This window comes from Saccopteryx leptura, chromosome 1 (genome assembly GCF_036850995.1).
Source record: "Saccopteryx leptura isolate mSacLep1 chromosome 1, mSacLep1_pri_phased_curated, whole genome shotgun sequence".
Classification (NCBI taxonomy): domain Eukaryota; kingdom Metazoa; phylum Chordata; class Mammalia; order Chiroptera; family Emballonuridae; genus Saccopteryx; species Saccopteryx leptura.
Genome location: NC_089503.1, coordinates 298354001 through 298380379, shown reverse-complemented (window position 1 = coordinate 298380379; position 26379 = coordinate 298354001). Strand labels below are relative to the sequence as shown.

Below are 26379 nucleotides of genomic sequence, written 5' to 3'. Positions count from 1 at the left end.
TTTAAAAAAGCTCTCCCAAAGAGACAAAACTCTTTAAAAAATTACAAAATAGGACATTGAGGCTAAAGGTCCCATGGCCTCTACACTTCTTTGATACGTCTTCAGCACTATGATTGCTTTTTTTTTTTTTTTTTGTATTTTTCTGAAGTTGGAAATGGGGAGGCAGTCAGACAGACTCCCACATGCGCCCGATCGGGATCCACCCGGCACGCCCACCAGGGGGCGATGCTCTGCCCATCTGGGGCATTGCTCTGTTGCAACCAGGGCCATTTTAGCGCCTGAGGCAGAGGCCACGGAGCCATCCTCAGCGCCCGGGCAAACTTTGCTCCAATGGAGCCTCGGCTGCAGGAGGGGAAGAGAGAGACAGAGAGGAAGGAGAGGGGGAGGGGTGGAGAAGCAGATGGGCGCTTCTCCTGGGTGCCCTGGCCGGGAATTGAACCCGGGACTCCTGCACGCCAGGCCGACGCTCTACCACTTGAGCCAACCGGCCAGGGCCTTGATTGTTTTTTCAAATTAGCAATAATACTCTGCTGTGAGGAAACAGGGACATTGGAAGGTAGGCTTCCCCCTCGCTCCTCTAAGGGAGGGTTCAGTCTCTTCCAGCCCTGCTCCAGCCACCTATGACCTAACCTTGCCCAGAAAGCTGGGGTTTGCCACTGAAGGCTGAAGGTGCCCAGGGCCGTTGGCCCCATCTACGACACTGTGGACGAGCCTAGGGTATTTCTTCCAAGAAGCAGGTAAACTGATCTCATTTGCACAAGGGCCACTTAACTATGTTTTGCCTGAATAGTCAGGTTTCTTATTCTTCCCTCAAAGATCTCTGTTGTGGGTGTTGATAGTCCTATTTTCTGCTGCTTTGCTTAATATTTAGTGTTTCCTTTATCCCTCCTACCTCAATGCCCCACTCATATTTCAGGCTGGGACCTACTCCTAATTTAGAGCTCTCTTTCCCCCTTTTGCCAACTTCTATTATGAATCTACCTTTGCCACCCAGCTTAGTGTATCCCAAGGTTCTCTTTACCATGCCACAATCACAGAGCTCCAGGGAAAGGCAACCTGGTCTCATCTCTCCAGGCAGAGGAGAACAGAAGCTCCATATCCATGCATGCTGCAAATAGCTTTTCCAGTCTACCTGAACCATTACCAGCTAGAAGCAGCGGTCATTGGGACTTGGACATGAGCTGTAAAGTATAGAATGGTGACAACAACTCCAGTGCCATGCGGACTTTTCCTGGATGTGGACTTTTCCTGGACTCCTGCTCCCTGTGACAGCTCCTAACAGACTGAACTGTGGTTGGGTTGCATTTTTCAGGGATTTGGCATGGTGATGGGGCCAACTTGGACTTGGTGAACATGTTAAGGACACTACTCTTTTATTGATTCTTGCTGTATTGGCCAAGAGTTTGCTTAAAGGCTTTTAATCACTGTAAAAAAAAATAGAAGACTGGATAAAGAAGATGGGGCACATATACACCATGGTATACTAGTCAGCTAGAAGATATGATGACATTGGATCACTTACAGCAGAATGGTGGAATCTTGATAACATTATGCGGAGTGAAATAAGTGAATCAGAAAAAAACAAGAACTGCAGGATTCCATACATTGGTGGGACATAATAGCGAGACTAAGAGAAATGGACAGGAGTGTGGTGGTTACGGGAGGTGGGGGCAGGGAAGGAGGGAGAGGGGGAGGGGGAGGGGGAAGGGTACAAAGAAAACTGGATAGAGGGTGATGGAGGACGATCTCTCTTTGGGTGATGGGTATGCAACAGAACTAAATGACAAGATAACCTGGAAATCTTTTCTTTGAATATATGTACCCTGATTTATTGATGTCACCCCATTAAAATAAAAATTTATTTATTAAAAAAAATTAGCAATAATAAAATTATTTTCCCAGTAGGAGCATGTGGTCGGACAGGGTTAGACCGAGACAGCTCCAGGGCCCTTCCAGGCGAGCAGTATTGCTGAGTATGCTTGGCAGTCGGGCAGAGCCCGTAATCTGAGGCAGAGCGGTGGGCAGGCAGTAGGCTTCTTAACAGGTTCCCAACAAAGCAGTCTGGTTCAGCTGGTTGAATCCCAACATCTGGGGAAAACCTAAGCTGGGACCGAAATCCAAGATAGCAGCAAAGGCGGCTCCAGTCTCGGAAAAACTTATATGGCTTGACATATTTTACTAAACACCTTCCTTGTTGCTCTTGGCATTTTGTTGTTCTCCCCAAAATTTGCAACGACTTTCCTCCAAAAGCCTCTCAAAACCAGACTGGCCTCAGAGAAGTCATACTGTCAACATCACAGGCGACAGAGCAGGGAGAGATCACGGACCCCAAGATAGTGCTCTGCAGAGTCCTGGGGTTTCAAGGGGCAGCTGAACAGCCTAGGCTCTGACACTGCCTAATCTACTTCAACCAGAGTAACCCACATTTCAAGTGTTTTACACGGATAAGAAGAAGAAGAAAGGCTTTCTCTATTTAAAAAATATATTTGAAAATCTCTAATCTAGAATACTTTTGTAAGATTAGATGGTCAATGCACCTTTTTTCCTCTTATTTTCTCAATTTTATTTTAAATACGCTGGGTTTGTCATATAGGTATGGACATATATGTGCTGTCTGTCATTCTTTATGTCTGTCTGAAATGAGCTTTATATATTCAGACACAGGAAATACCTTACATGGAAGGTATTGCAAGAGGAAGGCAATAAATATTGGTAAAGGATTCAAATTGGAATACTACTCAGCCATAAGAAAAGATGAAAGGAATCTGCCATTTTTGTCAATGTGGATGGATGTTGAGACTATCATGCTAAGGGAAATAAGTCATATAGAAAAAAGTAAAAAACCATATGATTTCACTCTTACGTGGGATATAAAACTAAAAACAACAAAAGAACAAATAAGCAAACATACAAACAAAAACTCAAAGACACATGCTACAGTATGGTGGTTTACCACAGGGAGAGTGGGAGAGGTGGTAAAGGTTAAAGGGGGTTAAATATATGGTGACAGAAGGAGATTTAACTTTGGCTGGTAAACACACAATGAAATGTACAGATGATGTATTATAGAATTGTACACTTGAAACCTAAACGACCAATTAATATAACTTTATTAACCAATGTCACCCCACTAAGTTTACTAAAAAATTGGTGAAGGAAATAAAACAGAAGAGATGATATTACATTACCATAGACTTGGGATTAAATAAAAGTAGTTCTCAACACAAGTTATTGATCCAGTATTCCATTGGTATGGTAATTAGAACAAGAGGAAAAAGAACTTCCAAATGCCAGTAACAGATTAGACCAGGGGGTGGAACCTATGGCTCATGAGCCAGATGTGGCTCTTTTGATGGCTGCATCTGGCTCGCAGACAATCTTTAATAAAAAAATAATAACGTTAAAAAATATAAAACATTCTCATGTATTACAATCCATTCATTCATTTCCTACCGCTCATGTTCATGGTTGCGGGTGGCTGGAGCCAATCACAGCTGTCCTCCAGAACAACACCAAATTTTTATTGGATAATGCATAACGTACACGGGTTGTTGTATGGCTCTCACAGAATTACATTTTAAAATATGTGGCATTCATGGCTCTCTCAGCCAAAAAGGTTCCCGACCCCTGGATTAGATAGACATTTTATTAGCTTAGATAGGTAGAAATAGTTATGAAAGGTATTATAAAATGGAGACAGAAACCTCTTGTTGTCCACCAAAAACTGTCCTCTCCTCTTCCACCACAGAAAGGCTTTAACTGGGCTCATGTCACCCAAATGGAGACAAGATGCTTCAGCTTGTCTTCTAGATCAGTGATTTTCAACCTTTGTTTCTCATGCACTCATAAACTAATTACTAGAGAAAAAGGGGCCCTGACCTCTTCTTCTTTAGTAACTAATTTATTTGTGCCATGAGATGAAAATGGTTGTATTTAGTCAGGGGAACTGACCTTAGTAATTAGTGTGTATTTGTGCCATGAAAAAAAAGGTTGAAAATCACTGTTCTAGAAACTTCTATGAGAATACATTGGAATTTATGGAATGGTAACAAAAGTGTTCCATCTAGCTGCCAGGTCACCTTCAACTTAAAGAACGTGGTGCCTTGCTCTAGAGTTGCTTTTGCTGGTCTTCCCAGGAACTGGAACATCAGTGGTTTCAGACCAGCTCTGACCACCCAGGCAAAACAATGCCCTTGAGTTTCAGAAATGCTTTTTGAAACTTAAATGCATAATAATCACAGAGGGATCTCGTCGACATGCAGATAAATAGGTTGGAGGGAAGATCTGAGATTCTTCAATTTCCGGGTGATGCTAATGCTGTCAGTTTGTTGACCTTACTTTGAGTAGCTATGCTTTAGGGGAAGACAGCACAACAGATGGAGAATTCTGGGTCCTTTTAGAATTGCTTAGAGCAGAACCAACTTGTAGACCAATACTGTTCACTTTAGGAATGTTATATGGGAGAAACAGATGTTCTATTCTTTTTCAAAAATTGAAGTTACATTGGTTTATGGCACTACATAAGTTTCAGGTGTACATTATAATCTGACATCTGTCTGCACACACTACAGTGTGCTTATCACCAAAGGTCCATAATGGTTTCCATTTGTCACCATACAATTGACCCCTTTTACCCATTTTGTCCTCTCCTTCCACTCCAGTAACCACCAGTAACCACCATTCTGTTGTCTGCATCTATGGGTTTGTTTTTATTTTCTTCATTCATTTTTTTTTTAAATTCCACACGAATGAAATTGTATAGTATTTATCTTTCTTCATCTGGCTCATTTCACTTAGCATAATACCCTTAAGGTCCATCCATGTTGTCACAGACAGCAAGGTTTCATCTTTTTTATGACTGAGTAGTACTCATTGTATGTATATGCCACATAGTCTTTATCCATTCATCTGGAATGGACACAGGCTGCTTTCTTATCTTGGCTATTGTAACATGATGCTACTATGAACATAGGTTGCATATATCTTTTCAAATTAGTGTTTTTTGGATAAATACTCGGAAGTGGAATAACTGGATCATATAGCACTTCTAAATTTTTTGGAGGAATCTCAATACTGTTTTGCATAATGGCTGCACCAATTTACAGCCTCATCAACAGCATAGGAGGGTTCCTTTTCCCTCCCTATCCTCTCCAACGCTTGTTATTTCTTATCTTTTTTGATGATAGCCATCTAACAGGTATAAGTTAGGAAGCATTGCCTCTCTTTTAAGTTTTTGGAAGAGTTTGAGAAGGTTAGGTATGAAATCTTCTTTGATGCTTGGTGGAATTCAAATGTTCTAGCCCTGAAACCACTATATTACAGAGGTCTCTGCTTCAGCAGCTCAGCTTCTCCCTTGACATAAATGGAATTGAAAAGAAGGTAATTTTATGTAGCATATTTTAAGGAAGGCTGCATTTCTATTTGATAGTACATTGCACTGTCTCCTGCTTTGTGTGGTCAGAGTTTTCACACCGATTGCTGTTAAAGAAACTTCATTTTCTTTAACTGTGTTGGCATCTTTCTGTCAATCAGATCATTATAACTTGTAACAATAATGCAAAGGATAGGAGAAAAAAATGTTGGAGAGCCTCAAGTTTCAAACTTGCACCCCTGGGCACACAGCGGCATTACTAGCTGATAAAGAAAAGAACACTGACAAAGGTGACAGGAACAGTTGTGAGACGTGAGAAATTAATGATGCCATCCGTGGAACAGCGCTTTAAATTTGGGGGAGAAGTCTGGGGAGACACATGACTTAGGATCACCAGCAGTACAGGTGGGAGTTTCGGTTCCCCCCTTCATTAGCGGTATGACACTGAGTAAACTATCCAACTGTCCTAAGCATCCATTTTCTGATTAGGGTTATGAGAGACAAAAAGGATATTTACCTCTGAGCATTGTCAGAGTATTCAAGGAAATAACGAAAGCAAAGTTTCTCAGGGTACACGGCACAGGGAAACACTCAACCAGTCCCAGTGTTGACCTTACTTTATCATAAGCGGGAGCTGAATTCATGAATGAGGCTGTCAGGGTCATTGTGTAGTGTGAGAAGAGAGGTAGCCTTAGGATGAACCAACACTTTCAGCCAATAAGCAAAAAGATAAGAATCATACCCAGGAGGGCAAGAAAGGGTTGCTCAAGAGGAGAAGTGGGGCGGAACTAGAGTTTCAAAGAGGGTAAGATGGGCAGTGAGGAAGTGCTGCAGAAAGGACTGATAAGACGAGGGAGGAAGAGGAAGTGTTCATGGACCTATGGATTCATCACTGGGACCTACCTGAGAAGGCCCCAGGCGAGGCTGTGCTGGACAGAGGTGTGGGCTAGAGATGGGGAAGTAGCAAGTGCGCTCTATTCTCTTGAGTTCATATGGGAAGAGGGGGGGAGATTTTAGAACATACGCGGTAAAGGCATGGAAAGGGGTGAGAAATGAGGACTGAGGCTTGAGCAAGGTCAGAGACATAAGTTGAATAAAAACCTAAGAATGGAATGGAGACTGGGGTGGGTGGAGGGCTTGTCTTTTGCTTTGGGGATTTTGCTTGTCTTTCTCGGATGTTATAGTGCAAGAGGCATAGTTGGAGCTAACTTTGGGGTTAGTAATCTTTCTGCGAAAACAGCTGGAAGGGTTCAGAAGCCCCCTGGCTTGGAGCTGGTGACAGCAGGATCCTTGTATGGAATCTGGTAAAGGTCCTCATGTGGGCAAGGCCGGCCATCCACATGGCATGCCTCTCCCAGATACAAACACACAAACCTATCATTTCTGTAAACCTGTGCAACAGCCCCAGTGTACCAGGCTCGGCTACTTCAACTTGTCTGCAAAGCTGCTATACACCGTGGCTTCTCTTTCCCCACCTGGATGCACTTTATACTCTCTGACTCCCTGATACGGCTTTTGTAATACAGAGAGCTGACATTGTCGGGTACCTCCCTCTATTCCTCTCCTTGTTCTAGCCTTCTCTGCTCTGTCCTGCTGCTACCCAAGACTTGGACTAACAGCAGCCCTGAAAATAAACCAGGACAAGCAGTGCTGGCAGGCAGTGTGCCGCCACATCCAAATGCAGGTCTAGCAAGTAGTGTGACGATCAAATCTCACACAGGCTTTGAGACCTGGGCTTAGACATCGCTGTACTATTTCAACAGTGGCTCTTAAAAGACTGAACATAAAAGAGAAAGGCAGATCCCCTGACCACGGGGCCCCAGAAAGAAGTCTATCCATCACCATCTAAGGGCTATCACAGTGTGGCTTTGCCGGGAGAGACGTGTCTGCAAAATGGAGAGGACTATTAATGATAAGAACATTACTTAATAACCAGATGAGACTTTAAAGACCCCAAAACGTTTTTTACATACATCATTTCGCTTGTGAGGGTTTTAGGTGATCTTTGGAAAATGCCCTTTAGGAAGTCTGAGGCCCTGGCTCGTCCGTGTAATGACACCCTTTCTGTGGGAACTGAGAGGATGACTGACTACACTGTGACTACTGTCGGCAAGCAAGGTGTGATAAGGTCTCTGTGCTGGGCGTCTGCGGCAAAAGAGGGAGCCAGGTATCATGTACAAATCTGTTTCTTGAAGCCCTTTTGTTTAGAATCAGACTCTGTCGTGGATACAATTTCTATACAAGAATAGGGAGAAAACCTAAACCCTCTGAGGTAAGAGAACTGTGTTTGGATATCACTATGGACTCACAGTTGCAAAGAGTGGGAACCTCTTTGTTCTTTCCCACCACCAACAGAGCCTCAACTGACGTGGGTACCTCGAGGGTCCAGACAACTGGAAACTCCCAGCTCCCGGCGTAGGGCAGGGACAGTGAAGACGGGGTATCTGGATGTTACTTGGCACTGCATTTTTTGAGGGGGGGGGAGTAACTGGAAAGTAAAGTGCTTTGGACTAGGCACTGTCTCCTCATGCCCTGTGATATCTATTTTATAAATAAAAGAAACAAATGAAGGTCTCTCTCAGAGAGGACCTGAGGTCTCCCTTATTTGCACAAGCCTTAGACCCGGAGTAAACTGACGGGGAAGCAATGGACAACAGGGCATAGATAAGAAATGTCCTCAAACACGTGACAGTCAAGCTCCAGCAGCATGGAATAGTCAGGTAGCGAACAAAACAGAAGCGCTGGCCAGACTTAAGCTTGCCTGCAGTCATCAAGGAATGGGGTGCCTCTATGATCAAAGATGCTGGGCTCACCCCAAGTTATAGGAGTAAAGCTGTCAACACAAGTTCTATAAATCACCATAGAAAAAAACGGCGGTGACAACAATCGCGACTCCAAAACAATCTCTTTGCTTGTGGCTTTGCAAGCCCTGTGCACAGATGGCCAGTGGCACTGTGTCCTTCATCCTCACCTGTGCGCACACACTAACTGCTATCTACAGCCTCAGCCGAGAACCTGGCGTTACCTGTCAGGTGAGATGTGCGGGGGTGGGGGTGAAAAGACATACACATGGTCCTCGGGGTAGGATGATTTTATTGAGTGATTTTACTGTACGTTTCCCTGAAGCTTTTGGTAAAAGGGGTGCTTTTAACAATTCAATAAAACAACATGTTTATTTTCTTTTTTTTTTACCATCTTTTCGTTTCTAAAATCCTTATTGAGATAACATTGACCCTAAAGCCCTTTGTGAAATATCACTATTTGTTTTGGTTCATTTCCTCATCGCAGAGCTCTTTTATGACACCAGGGCTCCGACTGAAGATAAAGAGGATCCGTTGCAACGAGAATAAGGTGCCGAGAGCGCTCAGTATCATTCACCTTTTTCAAGCTCCACCAGCCTGCGCACTATTTTTAGAAAAACACATGGGGTCTCATTTTTTCTCTGACAATACATGTTTTCTGATATTTATGGAGCTGTTCAGTGGTTATACAGCATACCACTTTGCTCTTAAAACAGAAACTTTAAGTGCTACTTATCAATCAAGGAAAATTGTTTGCAAGTTATGAGTCTTAACTAAAAAAAATCTCCTCTGACTTGAATCTTCAGGAGATAATGAATGCTCTGAATGTCAATTCTATTTATTTGATATTTAAAAACCAAGTCCTTTCTCAGAGCTTCCAAGTATGTGCATAATAACATCGCCCACTGAAGTGCTTCAAATGGATAACTCTACCATAAAACCACGGTTAGCAGTTTACAAATGAATAACCTATGTTCTGACTGGGTAGGGAAGTATGAAAGATATTCATGTGGTGGCCTAAAGTTAGGAAAGGAGTTATGAAAATGAGAAGCTTCCACCTCATCCATCCTTCCATTCACTTAATCTATTTATCTATTCATTCATTTGTTCATTCATTCAACAAATATGATACTTATAGCATGTCTGCTATATTGTAGTGCTGTTCTGGATGCATCAGTGAACAGAACAGACACAGGTGCCAGTCCTTGTGGAGCTCACATTCTTGTGGGGGAGACAGATAATAATTAACAAGCATCATAAATAAGGACATTATGTCCAAAGGTGATAAATACTGCAAAAAAAAAGAAAAAGATAAGAGTGCCTCAGAAGGCTTGGAAGTGCTGGAGTGTGTGTGTGTGTGTGTGTGTGTGTGTGTACACGTGCGTGCGCGTGCATGTGCACATGCGCGCACGTGTGAGTGAGGCAGCAGGAAGGTGCAGTATTAAATAAGGTCGTTAGGAAAAGCTTCATTCAGAAGGTAAAATTTGAACAAAAAATTTTAAGATGCTGAATTGGCCGTGTTGGCAGCTAAGGGGAGAGAATTTCAAAATAGAGGGACCAGGTAGAGCAAAGGACCTCAGGATGGAGCAAGCCTGGTGTCTGTTCCAGGCATGCCCAGGTCGCCAGTGGGCTGGGAGCAGCATGTGCAGGCAGAGAGGAGTGGGGAGCAGGTCAGGGAGGGGATCAGGGGTCAGATAAAGTAAAGATTCTAAAGTCTTGTAAGGAGTTTGACTTTGAGGGAAATAGGGAATCAGTGCATGAATTTGAATAGAGGTGTGACATGATCTGGCTTGTGTTTTAGCAAAATCACTCTGGCTGCTGCATTGAGAGTGGTTTACAGGGAGGGGTGGGGAGGAGAAGGAGCCCGTTCCTAGCCCTGGACGTCATCCAGGAGAAGAGGATATGGCTTGGCCAGGGTGCCAGAGTAGGGGCGGGGGTGCTGGTGGTGAGAAATGGTCAGATTTACAATAATTTTCTGAAACACAAAATAAAATGTCCTGTACTCTCAGACAGACTGGGAATCTTCAGCTTGATGGCTGCAGCTGGGTGGCCTGCTCTCAGCTTGAACAGAACTGCGCCCATCTATCCTCTGTGGGGATATCTGGCTGGCTGGACTGGTCTTGCATGGGTCTGTTTTCAGTGAGGAATCCAGGACCTTGGAAGACTCTGCTTCTGCTCAGAGAAGGTGGTCGGGGCACTTGGATTTGAATCCAGGGACAATAGACAAGTGTTGGAGGGAAAAGGTGATTCTGAATGGATTTCAGCATCTGGCCCTTTGGCCCCTGACACAGCTCCCATGAACCATGGCTTAAGAAGAAAAAGCTTCAGTGAAAGAGCTGCATCATGAAACATTCTGGGGACATTGGGGACAAAAGGAGCCAGCAGAACTGGCCCTATTAACCCCATCAGCTGGCAGAGATGGCACCATGTTGCAGCCACCGGTGCCCTCAATATTGGGTGCCTGTAGTTGGCAATGGTGCTTACACTAGCATGCTCAGTGACACTGGCAGAACATTCAGTTGGCACTGGCCACAGTGCCCTTGATGGGAAGATACTGGGCATTGTAGCCAGGGGCACAGGCATCAGCCCCTGTGCTCTGAAGCAGCTTTTGGCAGCTGTTCGTAACAGATTTGGTATCCTCATTGGATATTAGCAGCATTGAGAACACTTTGGTAAATTCTGGTGGCATTGTTTCAAGCTTTGGTGGCAGCATTCATCCACCACAAAAGCTAAAGCAATAGAAGCAGAAAAGGGCAGATGTCACATGCTCAGTGAATGATCCTGCTAATGGCACACAAATGATGTCAGACACCCAGAACATCATTAGGAGGAATTTCAATAAGCTCTGGGATAGGTAGATAAGTATAACTCCATTTTGAAGCTCTGCCTAGAGAACCTCTTTTATATCTACAGTAAGGGAATAATCTATAAACTATTTTATCACTGCTGGGGGGAGCACAGCAGTCACAATAAATAATAGGTGGGCCCTTAAGAAAATGTTTCCAGCCTCATAGTTTGGTGAGATTTTATTTGTTTGTTCATTTATTTCTTTTTTTTCTGATTTTTTTTAATTTTGTATTTTTCTGAAGTGAGAAGCAGGGAGGCAGAGAGACAGACTCTCACATGTGCCTGACCGGGATCCATCCGGCATGCTCATCAGGGGGCGATGCTTTGCCCATCTGGGGCATTGCTCTGTTGCAACTGGAGCCATTCTAGCGCCTGAAGCAGAGGCCATGGAGCCGTCCTCAGCACCCAGGCCAACTTGCTCCAATGGATCCTTGGCTGCAGGAGAGGAAGAGACAGAGAGAAAGGAGAGGGGGAGGGGTAGAGAAGCAGATGAGCACTTCTCCTATGTGCCCTCATAGGGAATCGAACCCAGGACATCCACATGCCGGGTCTACGCTCTACCACTGAGCCAACCGGCCAGGGCTTGTTTATTTATTTCTTTTTTTTTCAGTCCAAAATTTTTAATTACCCCAGACATTAAAGTGAGTAAGCTTTTTTTTTTGTATTTTTCTGAAGCTGGAAGTGGGGAGAGACAGTCAGACAGACTCCCGCATGCGACCGGGATCCACCCGGCACGCCCACCAGGGGCGACGCTCTGCCCACCAGGGGGCGATGCCCTGCCCCTCCGGGGCGTCGCTCTGCCACGACCAGAGCCACTCTAGCGCCTGGGGCCTCGGCCAGGGCCAAAGTGAGCAAGCTTTTTAGCTCTACTTCTGTGAATCCCCAGTAGAGAGTCAGCTCTAACAATTTTCATAGTTTTCATTTATTTAATTCAAAAAATATTTTAAAGCAGCAATTATATATGTAACATCACTCTATTGTATTATAAAAATGTTAAAGGGTCTAAGGCTCCTTCCTTTCAGGAATGTGTAACTTCCTTGAGTATACATTGAAATATATACAAACATAAGACAATTAGTAAGTGCCAATGCTTTTATAAGTTGTAGGAAAGAAAAGAAACTGAGTGGGTGGAGAGATTTGAGAAGAGTTTCTTCTATAGTTTCTCTTGGGGTTAATCTATTGGGAAGTAAGTGAATACAGTGAGTGTGTGTGTGTGCGTGTCATTTGTATGTGAAAGTGAGATGCACAAAAGGGAGAGAGAGAAAGAGAGAGAGGCAGAGAGGCACAGAGATTGGATAACTAGACATCCCCTTTTACTTACTGTCTCTAGATATTTAGGAACATGGGCAGCACCTTCTGTCTGAACTGACTCCCTAAATGCCCTGTTTGGCTAAAAATACTGATTCATTCTTTGAGATTCAGTTCAAACATTTATCTATTCCAAAAACCTTCCATGACCCCCTTGTACTTAGCTCTTCCTCCTTTTATAGCTTTCTTTCACAGTTTAGTTTCTGATATGTCCATCTCTGTCTAAAACGTAGGTAGCATGCCTTGACTCATTGATGAAGTCTTATCCCTTTTTGCATCTCCATCTCTGAACAGCATAGGGTCAAAATGGATTGACTGACTGAATAGATGAATGAATCAGAGATTCTTCAGTGAGCCTCAGGCATGTGGGTGTTTGCAGACATTGTGCCTCCAGAGTTGCCCTAGCTCCCTTTCACCTGGCTCTAGTCCGCCCAGGGATGCTAAGGTCTTGTGACGTGAGGTCAGCTGTTGTTCCATGTCTACATCAGTAATGTTTAGAAAACTGTTCTGTTGACAGTGAACAGCAGAAATGTCGATAGATGAGGATGTAATTGAGTTCCAGAGGTGAGAGGCAGGGAAATCAATCTTCTCTACACTGACTGCAATAATCTCTTGTACATTTGTAGAGAAAATTTCACATTTGAAAATGTCTATATTCAGTATTAGAAAACTTTAAGTACCATCCTTTCGCACCAAGCAGTAGCCACTAGGCAGAGAAGGAGTTGAGGGTTAAAACTAACTATGTATTAAAGAAAAAGCTTTAACCTGTTTGGATTCTATGATTCATAAATTGTAACCTAACCGTCATTTAAAGTGCACCTAGTCTGCCCTGCAGTATCTTTCCCAGCATGCTCAGGAGTACCTTAGGGAAATGTGAGTTCTCAGGGAGAGTGTTCACTGTGGGTCCACAGAAGATCAACCATCAGGTTAGAACCTAAAGCCACATGGTGGAAATCTAAAATCCTACTGATCACCAACAAAGAGAGTAAAGACAAAGAAATACCATGTAATGAGAAAGTGCTTAGCTTAGGGGTGGGATTAATAGTAACCCAATCCCTTATTTAGCCTGCTCTACTGAAGTTGACTACAGGTATCTGCTTGGGCTTGACGAACTTGACTCATTATGGCTTGAAGGACATAGTGATGGACGAAATTTGTAGCTGGATGCATGGCACTGGCTGTATTTCAGAGGATGGGGATTACAAATGAGAAATAAACAGCATATCCATCAGCCTAAATAAACTGAGTAAATGCTCTGAGTCACTCTTTGCTTGGAGTGTCACGAGTGATCTTAAAGCTCTCTGCAACACAGAAGTTTCAAAGGTGCACGGGAGCAGTTTTATGATTTACCTTGCCCATCGTCACACAAGCAGTAGGTGGCTAAGCTAAGATTAAATTAATTTAGACTAAAGGCTCATTTTTGAGCCCCTGCAAATTCCTTATAGCCTGAAGTGGGTTATTTAGCTTATTCATCTCATTATCTCCCTATATCCTTCTTGGGCTTTGAAGTGAAGTGTTGAGATAATAGAGGGAGGTGGCCAAGAACCTCAGTTAAATGGCCGGGCGTGCATCCTAGTTTCTTCATCTAAAGTAGCATTCACACACCTTCAATACTTTGTCTATTCCCTGGCTTCCTGTTTCTCCATAGCACTCATCGCTACCTGACATTACGTATTTTTACTTCTTTTCATCCACACTCCCCATTAGAATCAGCTGCATGAGGACAGTGACTACTGCATAGACCTTGGTTTTTTAAACAACAAATCCTCAGCATCTAGCACAGTGCCTGGCATGCCGTAGGTATTTCATAAGATGTCTATTGAGTGAATAAGTAAAAGGAGATTCATATTGCTTATTGTGTATGCCTGGAGCAGGGATTTTCAGATACGCCGAATGAATGGGAAGAACCTCACTTAATCCTTGGTTCACCTTCAACCTTCTTAAAGTAAGTCATTTCATGCACACAACTACAGCACATACAATGTGCCAAGCTCCGTTTTGAGTGCTTTACAAATATTGACTCATTTAACTCCCACCACAACCCTATGGGGTAGGTAAAATCAGACTCAGGAGTCTGGTCACGTTCCCAACATTCACACCATGCTGCTTCCCAGCTAAACCCCATAAAAACACCATCTCCATGGAGTTTAATGCTGAAAAGATGTGTCTTCTTTCTCCCCTGTCGAATGCCTGCCCTTCCATCTTGCCCATCTCTCCTCCCTCTCTACCTAGATGAAAGAAGAAAATAAATAAGTGGTTTTCGCTCATTCCATTGTGCCTTTCCTCCTTTGAATCATCGATGCCAACCGTTGGTGAAGCTGCTCTCAGGCCACCTTCAGGGATAAACAAGCAATCGGGTCCCCACTGGCCCCTGGACAACTGACATGATCGATGTCTACCTTTTTTTCTTCTTCATGGTTGTCTCCTCCCTGCTTTCCTAGGGCCTGGGGATCCCTGCACAGCCCATCCCTTCCAGTCTTGAGAAGGGAGTTTAGTGATCTACGGAGGTTGCCAAAAGCAGCCGTTTAAGCCTGCAATTTAAAAGGAAGTCCAATGTTATAAACACTTCCTTTCCTTGCATTTAGTTGTTTGGTCCTTTCCTGTTCTTTTACAGTTGTTCTCACGAACACACAAACATCCTCAGAGCCGCGAGTGTCTGACACAGCACAGTATCCACCCAGAAGGCAAATGTCACGAGCACAGACACTCAGGATTTAGTCCCAGCTCTGTTGCTGATGAACAATCTGCCTTGGGGCAGGTCATTCAATATGACCCAGACGAGGTTTCTTCACCTGTGAAATGACTCAGGTGAGGGGTTGGACAGGTATGTTAAGGTCCTTTTCATCTCTAGATTGTGATTTTCTTGGTAGAATTGCTGAAAGCAGAGAACGTGTGCAGATACCTAACCCTGCCCCCCCCCCCCCCGGCAGACTGCAGCATCACTCCAAGGGAGCCGCTGTTCTTTGCCAATCGGGGGAAGCTTCTCAGAGGGGAAGGACCACAGCTGCTGGGGACAGCCACAGATCAGAGCTCACTCAGCCACTTGCAGGGTTCCTCCCCTGCTCCTCTGTCAACATTCAGGGGAGATAATGAGTGAAGCTGACATTCCAGCTCCCTGGTCTACCTAACAAACTAATACCAGATAAATTCATTTATCACAAAACACTGGAAAGCCCCCTTGCTTTCTGAAATTGCACAAAACCTTGGAACAGAGCATGGGAAGTCCAAGGGGACTGCATCCCTGTCATTTTTCACAGTTTTTTAGACATCTACTCAGCCCAAATGGCTAGAGCTATTTTGTATGTACTGGATTTTTGTCACTTCAAAGGGCCCAAAGGACTTTTTAGGCACTGGCAATTCCTTCTCTCAATATCCCCCCGAAGAACAGACTAGTCATTGGTCTCCACTTGTAAACAGGAAGCGTGAGGCATAGGGAGAGAGGAAAATGCAGGCCACTGGGATTGTGGGTGTCACACTCCTGAAGGACCCGCCTTCCTTTTTTCTAGTATAAAGGTGCTCAGTTGGGAAAGTCTTTGGGACTCCACCTGACGCATTCAGGACTGGCCTCTAATCTTCATTCTTGTTTGGCCCCATCCAGTTTAATAAATATTAACTGAGTATTATTATGTCCAGGTGCTGAGTGCTTCATGATCAGAAAATAAAAATGACTATGACAAAGATCTTAATCTTGAGTGAGAGAGACAAACTAGTTAATTGGCAATTTTATAGGGTGTAATGGGAGCACAGAATAGTTAAATTAGCAAAGTTGCCCAGACAGAGAATGCCATAAAAGGTTTCTGCAAGGACTACATCTTAGGGAATGAATAGGAGGAACCCATCTGAAGAAAGGCAGAAATCAAGGTGCAGAAAGGAGAAGGTGTCTCTGGCTAAATTCTCAGGAGTTCTGTCACTTCTTTCTGGGAAGGGAGACTCTATGTCTTAGCTTCCCTTGCAGTTTAGTGAGGATCATCTAACTGAGTCCTGGTGAATAAATGTGGTCTAAATTAAGGGATGCACTTCCAAGCCTGGCAATAGAATACCCTGTGTTCTAAGCTCTTCCCTCTGCTGCCCTTATGGCAGCCCTCAGAGAACTCCAGGATGGGAGAGCCACATGGACAAAGAAGCCTAGATCCCTGAGTCACTGATTGGAGGAGAGCTGCCTGACCCCATTTGGACTTAGCATGAGTGAGAGAAAGATTTAACAGTGTTAACCTACTGAAATTTTGTAGTTGCTTGTTATAGCAGCTTGAGTTCATTACCTGATTATAGAGCGTGCCAGGGTGAGAAGGAGTCATAAGAAAGATTTGAATGACTTGTTGTCATTTCAAAATTTACATACTCCAAATTACCTAAGGTCAGTTACTCTTTCATCCTTCCTTAGTCTCCAATGGCAACAACATTTCTCTTGAAAAATTAAGTTATCTTGCACACTGATCTAAGTGAGCATATCAGTTTTTTCCAGAACAATGAAACATTCACAGAACAGTATGGTGCTTAAGAGAACCCTTAGGAACACTGTAGCCTGATTCAACAAGGATTAGACCTACAGAAAGCAGAGCAACTTATACCAGGGGTCAGGAACCTATGGCTCGCGAGCCAGATGTGGCTCTTTTGATGGCTGCATCTGGCTCGCAGACAAATCTTTAATAAAAAAATAATGTTAAAAATATAAAACATTCTCATGTATTACAATCCATTCATTTCCTACCACTCATGTTCATGGTTGTGGGTGGCTGGAGCCAATCACAGCTGTCCTCCGAGACAACACCAAATTTTTATTGGATAATGCGTAATGTACACGGATCGTTGTATGGCTCCCACGGAATTACATTTTAAAATATGTGGTGTTCATGGCTCTCTCAGCCAAAAAGTTTCCCGACCCCTGCCTTATACCCTCAGTTAAACTGTGGGCCCAATTGTGTATTAACTTTAGATTAGATCCCCCATGCTAATAGCACAAATATGTGTATGAGATTTTCTTTGTGAGTCTGTCCTTAACTAGAGGTCCACAGGGTAGTAGGTCTACATTGGGTGGCATGAAGTTTAAGATACCAGGTGGTGAAAAGAAAGGAATGCAAGTAAAACAATGCAGGTAGACAGAGAGTGAGTAATGGCACAGGAGAATGAAAAGTTACCCTGTCAGAAAGTACCCTGAGAGCGTCTCTGCCTGTAGACTACATTTTGTCATTGCCCTTATGAAAAATAGCAGAAGAAATAGGATTAAGTTCCTATCATTTTTCTATGTGACAGGGGAAGAAGACTGAACCGTCCTTTCTAGACTCTTAAATAAATTACACCGGCTGGACCCCTTTCCCCTAAAGCTTACACACATCTTCACTGACCATGAAGACTGGAATTCACTAACATCTGAACTTTATGGACCTTGGAAGAACTAGAGTCTTTAGGAACATAGTTCTGAATGGGAAGCCACACTGAGATAATGTCACGTTCATAACACCCCTTTTGCACTCTGAAATAATTTGTGATCCCATTGTATGAAGGTTTTCATTTCTGGAGATATTCTCTTTCCCTGTGACAAAGGGGTAGCAAAGTGACAGCTAAGACCAAATGTGGTCTTCCCTGCTTTGCTTTATTAATAAAGTGTTTGGAAACAAAGCCGGTATCCTTGTGAGGGGCAGGGTTTGTGTTCTCAGGCTCGCCGGTTCCCACCACTCCGTACAATGTTTGATTCCCAGTCCCTGCCAGTGCTTCTCTGTTTCCTTGCTCACAAACTTTTGTTTTCGTTCAATTGTTGTCTTTCTCTATTTGCTCTGATCAGACCTAAAGTTAAATAGTGACTTTTACTTTCTTGCTTTGTTAGCTTTTAAAAATGTTTTCTTTGCTAACATCCTTAAAATCTTGTCTAATAGACTTTAATCAGTTTATTTCCCTAATATAGATGGAAATATGCTATTTTCAGTAATGAGGCACCAACAAAGAATAATCATGTTTTTAAAATTTGTGGTGTTTTATGAAATTTGTGGATCACTTAGACCAGCGGTGTTCCATCATAAAGACTTTATGTGCAATTGATAATATCTAATATGTCTAATTTCTGTGTGATTGTATCATATTGTGCTACAATGCATATCACACTACAGACCAGAGGTAAGTGAATCTTTTTTGAGTGATGTCAAATGTGGCTTCTAAATTTTAAATTCTGAATTATCACAGTCCCATGAAGATGGCCTGTGAAAATGAACGATGATTTTGTTGTTGCTGTTATTCCATTTAAACCGCAAATGTAGACATGGGAAGTAGATTATATAGTGGCAAATCTCTGAGATTGTCTCCAGTGATCTCACCTCCTGGAATTCACATCCCTGTGAAAATACCTCCTATTTCATGCAGTTGGGTCTAGTGACTTGATTCTAATAAATAGAATATGACAAAGGATAGAATGTTCTCATCACAGGGAGAAAATTATTTTCCTCTTTTCTCTTTTTATTTTATCTATATAAGATGGATGTTAGCTGAACCTATTGTGGTAATCATTTCAAAATCTGTATAAATGAAACCATCATGCTGTATACCTCAAACTTACACAGTGATGATGTATGTCAATTATTTCTCAGTAAAACTAGAAAGCAAAGAATAAAAGAAAGGATCAAAGTCCTGGCTGATGGCTCAGTGGATAGAGCATCAGTCTGGCATTTGGACATCCTGGGTTCAATTCCCAGTCAAGGCACAAATGAAAAGCAACTATCTGCTTCTCTTCCCTTCCCTCTCCCCTTCTCTCTCTCTTCCCCTTTAACAGCCAGTGGCTCAGTTTGAACAGGGCCCAGGGTGCTGAGGATAGATTGGTTGGTATAAGTGTGTCAGCTCAGGCACTAAACATAGCTTGGTACTCAAGCATTGGCCCCAGATGGGGTTGCCAGGTGGATCCCATTCAGAGTACATATGGGTGGCTGCCTCACTATCTCCCCTGCTCTCACCTAAACAAATCAAAAAGGAAGGATGGGATGTTGGGAAAGACTGTGATTTCCATCCTGCTGGCACTTTCTTGTCCTATCCTTTGCTGGTGCTGCTGAAGCCAGATGCCTGCTGTGAGATGTTCTAAGAGGGGGTCCACATGACAATGAACTGAGGGTGGCCTTCAGCCAACAGCTTGTGAGGTACTGAGACCTCAGTCCAAAGACCCTCAAGGAATAGAACCCTGCCTTCTTCCATGAGTGACCTAAAAAGTGGTTCTTTCCCAGGTGAGTCTCGAGCTGATTGCAGCTGTGAGAGACCTACAGCCAGGGAGCCAGCTCAGCTGTACCCCGACCCCTGACCCACAGAATCTGTGAGATAACAAATGTTGTTATAGACCACTAATATTTGGGGTAATTTATTATATAGCAATAGATTACTAACAGAATCTTGTTTTTCTATTGGAATAATGGGTAATTCTTTTTTTTTTTTTTTTTAAACAGTATCTCAAACTAGGGTTGGGAAAGGAGGCAATTTAACCCAATGAAAGGTGTTCAGTGCCATTCAGTGAAAAAATAATTAAAACTATGTAGCCCAACAGAAATTGGTTAAATTGAACTAAACTTTGAAATAAAAGGCAGCCTGACCAGGCAGTGGCGCAGTGGATAGCGTGTCGGACTGGGATGCGGAGGACCCAGGTTCCAGACCCCGAGATCACCAGCTTGTGCGCGGGTTCATCTGGTTTAAGCAAAAGCTCACCAGCTTCAGCCCAAGGTTGCTGGCTCGAGCAAGGGGTTACTCGGTCTGCTGAAGGCCCGTGGTCAAGGCACATATGAGAAAGCAATCAATGAACAACTAAGGTGTCGCAACAAAAAACTAATGATTGATATGCTTCTCATCTCTCTCTGTTACTGTCTGTCTGTCCCTATCTATCCCTCTCTCTGACTCTCACTGTCTCTGTAAAAAATAAATAAATAAAAAATAAAATAAAATAAAAGGCAGCTAAAGTGCAGGTGTTCATTTTGCAGGAAAGTACAAGTAGAGCAGGAATGAACTAAACAATGAAAACCAGAGACTGTACTAGGATTAAGAATCCTATGATGGCAACATTCAGTCATCATCAAATAGTTTTGGGTTTGAGGTTTAAGGAACTGCAACACTTAACTGCGGAGAATGACCAGGCGAGGAGAGAGAAGACCAGAGAGGCAGGAAGGTATCCAGTGACTGTGGAAGCCCAAAAGAAGGCATTGTTGACAGTTGACAAGAGTATCAGAGTCTATGGAAGCCAAAGTAAGGTGAAGGTGAAGGTGAGGAAGGGCTTATGAATTTCTGCTCTGATGAGCACTGGTGACTTTAGCACTGGTTGTGTGGTGTGGCCGCAAAGGAACCAGGTCGAGCCACCCAGGAGGGAAGGTGGGTGGGACCAAGGGGAAGGGGGAGAGCAAGGAGACAGCTACTTGCTGACAAGTATTTACACCAACTACTACGTAATTCTAAAAGATGCTATGAAACAGAGAAATATTAGAAAAGGAAATATTGAAAATAAAGTGAGCATGTGATCTCAAAGTTGCCAGTATGCTGAAATACGTTTTCAGTTCAAAATGAGAGACATTAAGAGAGTGGAGACATATCGGCGTTGACATGAAGTCCTGCAAACCTTTAAAATGAATATCCTTCGAATGCCTGACCTCCCGTTGTTGCATTGTCAAAGGACAAAAGAGATTATGCCCTTTTAGAAGGGTCTTAGAGGATTATCCAAAGACCTTGCCACAGAGAGTCCTATTCTGGTAAAAGGTAAATTATACATTGCAAATAAGTAACCAGATAATTTCCTTGGGTCAGAGGGACAGACAAGCCCGTTATGCTTGTAGTTTCCAAGAGAGTAAAACGTAAGTCATCATCTTGTGGCACTTTTGGTATGTTTCCTTTCTTAAAAAGTGAGAAGGGTGAAATTTGATGGTTAGAAGTCCAGGGACACTTTTAGACCCGAAGACTGAGTTGGGGCTGGTGGAGGAAGAGGACTCTGGAAGAACACTGATGTTAAGCATTGCTACTCAAAGCAAAGCATTGCAAAAGACAGAGGGAAAGGATGCCTGGAGAAGGAATTAGTGAGATTACTGTTCCAAAGATATCTTTGCTTAGAATATATCAAATATATTCGACATGTTCAATGTATCAAGCGTACATGACAACATGCAGACCTTTGCAATGGTGAGTATTTCCATATAAAATAGGCATCTAACAGGAAAACCAAAGGAATAAACTTTTGTCTCTGAAACCTGAAACAACTTATGCAATTAAGGCATGAAACACATGCTTTGAAGTGTGCTAACAAATCGAGATTGCGTTTAGAAAACTACCTTCTCTCTGTTTAGGAACAATTGTCCCAGCTCCAGAACACAATATGTTAATTAAAGGATCTCAGGTAGCAATCATAGAATATTTTTCACGACAGATAAAGAACAGAGATATTCTGAAAACCAAAATTGCAGAAAAAAAAAGGAAGAGATATTTGTACATTTTCTGGCATTGCAAAGTTAAAGTAAATGTAAATGAATGTGCTGGCAGTAAAATTACACTACTAACCATCTGAAGATTGGGCTCATTACTTAAGAAAGCAAAGCATCAATTTGTAGCATTATAACATTCTGTTTGTGCTGCTGAACACGTGTTTGGATGTTTTTATATATTCTCTGCTCATTTGGGTGCATAGTAAGCACTTTGCATCAGCCTCTTGATAGATGCTAAATTTTGCATTGTTTCTCTTATACTATTTTTCTCTAATAGGAACGATATTTTGTTTTAAAAGAACTGTTTTAAACACTTCATTTGTTCTCCAAATAACTGAGTTCATGTTCTTTTGTTTCCCATTATCAAATGCTATATAAAGGCTTACAGATATTTTAAAATTGAAGCACTCTTTGATTTTAAAAAATATATTTGAATAACATGTGAAAAAAATTATTCATTCAGTCACTCATTCTTTCATTCTTTTAATGTGTAAGCACAGTAGAAAATCCAAGGGTGGATGTGACATGGTTTCTGCCCCCAGGGTTCATCTAAGACTATTATCTCTACCTTCAGCCTGAACAAGCATAGAACTATCAAAGCTCAGAGGAAAGAGAGAGCGGTGTATTCCTTCATTCCACAAATATTTTGACCACCTACTCTGTGCCAAGCACTGTTCTTGGGAATGACAGTCACAGTCCTTGACCCTGTGGACTTTGAATCCTTGGGGAGAAAAGAAAAATAAGAAAGAAAGAAAAACCAAATAATATAACTTTGGGTAACCTTTAGTGCTAGCAATAAAAAAACCAAGTAGGACAATACAAAGGACAGTGATAATGAGGAAGGGGTGTGACTTGAAGATCATGAAGCCCTCTGTTAGCAGCGGACAGATGAGTGGAGATTTGATGATGTAGACAAGCAAGTGAATGAAGATCTGAAGAGAAGGCTTTCCAGGCAGAGAGCAGTATAGAAAGATGTTGCAGCGAGAATGAGCTAGGTATGTTTTGGAATTGAAAGAAAGTATGTGACTAGAGTGCAGGAGAAGGGGATAGTGGAGGTGAGGTCATAGAAGTGGGGAGGGGCCGGATTCTATCGACTTTGCACGCCATTGGGGATTTTAAGCAGGGTATTGCAAGAGGTTATGATATATATATATATCATATATATATATATATAACTTTATATCTTTATTTAACTTTTCATTGAATTTATTGGAGTGACATTGGTCAATAAAAGTATTTAGGTTTCAAGTGTACAGTTCTGTAATCCATCATCTGTACATTGCGTTGTGTTCACCACCCTAAGTCAAGTCTCCCTCCATCACCATCTATCCTCTTCCTACCCTCATTCTTGACGCTGTGTGGAAATTCAATCGTAGAGTGGTAAGGAATGAAACTAAGACAGAGATTAGGCATCTTAGATTTGCCCAGGCTACAGAGGACCAAGGAGAAATGGACTCAAGCAGTCTAACCTAGAGATGACAGATTAGAATCTACTGTAGTCCAGTGAGAAGCATTTAGTTTGAACTAGGGTGATAACCACCCATGTGGTGAGAAGTGGTTCCACTTTAGGGGAAGTTTCACAAAGGCAGTGATATGGAACTACTTGAGCTGAACTTCAAATGATGGGCAGCACTGTGACAAGTGGCGAGTCATGCGCTGATTTATTGAGTGCCCGCTGCGGCTGGGCACTGGTCTAGGGAGTGGGGCTCGAGCAGGTGCAGAACCCCTGCTGACAAAAAGGAGAAAACTTAGTAATATTTTAAAGAAAAAAAACCCCACAAAGATAGTGAGGTGAACAATATATGTGTTAGAATTACTTCTTTCTTTTTTAAAAATTTATTTAGAAAATTAACTTTAACAGGGTGAAATGAAAGAATTACTTCTAAGGATGCTTTATTCTTTTCCTTTTAGTGTACAAAATTGTACGGTTAAACTCCTTTGTATGCTCAATTCTCCTTGAATTTGCAAAAGTGTTAAGTTTCTATCTGTTGAAATTCATTTTATCGTCAGCTGGCAAATTCCATCAGATCGCTTCCTTAGTGACAGTGGTTAAGAGTATTTGTCTTCCCCGTTCTGCTACCTTGCCTCATATCACCCCTCCCCTTGAATCTCTTCCCAGCTGGATGACCCACGTTCAACTTCCCCTCCTTCTAATTCCTACTGTATGCGCCTCCAGAATGAGCTGACCTCCAGCATTCGAGTGGTGTCTGCTCCCCAGTGCTTACAGAATAAATTTCAAATTCCTCAGCCTGACACCACTGACCCTACTTTTTCTGCTTTGTCTCTGACTCCACTCTCCAACTGTTTTAATCATGTTCGATTTCTTTTGTTCTTTTTTCAAAGAAATTATTTTTCAAATTGTGCTGGAAAAATAACAAAGCTTAAAATTAACCACCTTAGCCATTTTTAAGTGTACAAGTTAGTGGCAAGAAGTACATTCACATTGTTGTACAAATCCCATTGGATTTTAAATCACACTGCTTTATCACTCATCCCCTAATGCTTCTGGAAATTTGTTGCCTGGACCATAGCTGTACTTGTATGGTTCCTGCTGGCCCCTGAAATGCCTTTACCTTTTATTATCAATAAAATCTTACCCATCTTGAAGACCAGTGCGCTGATCCTACCTCTTGCTTTAGGCTCTTATGAAACCTTATCTGGACCTAGAAGGTCAACTCTGTTGCTAGAAGTGGGATACTTTGGACTTCTCTGAGTGATGACTCTTGTAATTAATTAGGTCCCTTGTCCCTGAAAGCTATGTCTCTGGAGTTTTTACAGTGGCACAAGTCTTCTCATCTGGGAACATTCTTGTATCCTCCCAACACTGAGCTTCTCTTCTTGATCCCAAGGAACCTGGACTGATGATGTTTGTCCTGACATAAGACTCCCACTGAAGAGAAACTCTGACGCTGCCGTGCTGGCCCGTGGTCTTTACTGTTTTGCATCTTTCTGGATAAATCTAAAACCGAGTATGGTCCATAGCTTGTGGTGCTGATTGTTTAGTTGAACCTAAGAAGACCTGCTTTGGGTAGTTGCATAAATTCGTAGAAATCTTGTCTTAAATACAAACAGCCCTTGCATATGTGGACTTAAACCACTGGGACGGTACTCAGGGTGAGGGTAATAGAGCATTGCTTACCTTTGGAAGGAGCTGGATTGCCTGTAGAATTCTTTGTCTGTGCCCAGAATTAAGGATTCCAATTTCCAATAAATCCTGATCTTCCATAACATTGCTTCCCTGAAACAAAGCCAGAAATGTTATAAGTTAAATCAGGCATTTTTTATTATGGGTAACTAGTGGTTTATTTAATACAGAGACACATAAGCAACATGTGATCTGAGTTTTATAGATGAACACATAGTTATTCTTCTCTGAGGGTGGGGTCGGAGGGGGTCATCTATGCTGAAAGTTCTGGGAACACTTCCTTCCCCTCACCAACATTCTCACGGTGTGTTAGTTCTGGTTGGATTATCTGCACTAGGGATTCATTCCTGTGACTTTAAACTTTGTCCATCTAAAAATGTAAATGCTTCTAGGAAGCGTTTTCATTTAGAACTATCAGCGACCTCTACATTGATGTGAATGAATCAGTCCCCTCTGCCCCCTCAGGGAAACAGATTTTGTGAGAAGGACTGATGGAAAAATTGCTTATGTGAGGCAGGTTAGCAGTGAGAATTAATCTTAAAATATTGAATACCAGACACTTGGTCAAGACATGGGGCTAGAACAATGAACAAGGTGCAGTCCCTGCCCACAGTGGTCTTGACTCCATCTAGTGCGGAGATAGAAACAGACCGTGCAAAGGCAGTTAGAATGATGTAAACAGACTCTGACGGTGACACATACTTGGGAGCCCGGAGGTGATAAGTTTTCAGAGGAGATGTTGTCTAATCAGAGAGCTGAAGGATAGTTAGAACTTAACATTCTGAGGAGAAAGAACAACGGAGAGAGTGAGTAATGTCCTATGGCTGAGAAAGAACAGGGAGTCCTTGGAAGCATCGAGTTCTGGGGTAAGTTGAAGAGAGGAACACAAGGTCAGGCTGGAAAGGCAAGCAGAGACCAGACATTGCATACACGCTGAGGAACTCAGACTTCCTCCTGCCCACAATGGGGATCCCTGGACAGATGTTAGGGAAGTACATGATGAGATCCCAACCTGAGAAAGATCAATGTGGTCTCTGTGGCTGGGTCCCAGTTTTCTTACCTATGAAATGATGAAGTTGAGATACACAGTCTCCAAGGACCAGCCTAGTTCTGAAAGTCTCTGATTTCAATGATGTTTTAGACCTCTGAATTGTATACAAAAATTTAGAGAATGCTTATTTTGTCCCTAAATTTTTGTCATTTGGGGTTTGTAAGCTAGAGTTTCCTCCTTTATATTGAGGAGTCTAGAGAGAAGTTCAAGAATTCAGATCATTGCTTTTCTGGACAAATCAAACTCTGTCCTCTTAATGTGTAACACCCAAACAGTAATAAACAGAAATTACAGAATGCCCATTTATGGAGGGGAATGGGCATCACCAAACATTTAAAGCAAAAGAGAATGAATTGGAAAGGGCAACCCAGGGCATGGAGACCACTAGGCCACTGCTGTTGTATGATGTGGGATGAGACTAAGGTAGTGGTCAG

The 26379-nt window shown here is 42.6% G+C and overlaps 1 protein-coding gene across 7 annotated transcripts in view; it reads right to left on the bottom strand.

Moving 5' to 3' along the window:
* The window catches only part of ANKS1B (ankyrin repeat and sterile alpha motif domain containing 1B), a 1043795-nt gene that overhangs the window by 303689 nt on the left and 713727 nt on the right, over positions 1-26379 (bottom strand). For all 7 annotated transcript variants that reach the window (XM_066357188.1, XM_066357179.1, XM_066357202.1 and 4 more), the window contains one exon: positions 24889-24987. In XM_066357188.1, coding sequence (XP_066213285.1) covers positions 24889-24987 — 99 coding nt within the window. The remainder of the gene's footprint in view (positions 1-24888; positions 24988-26379) is intronic.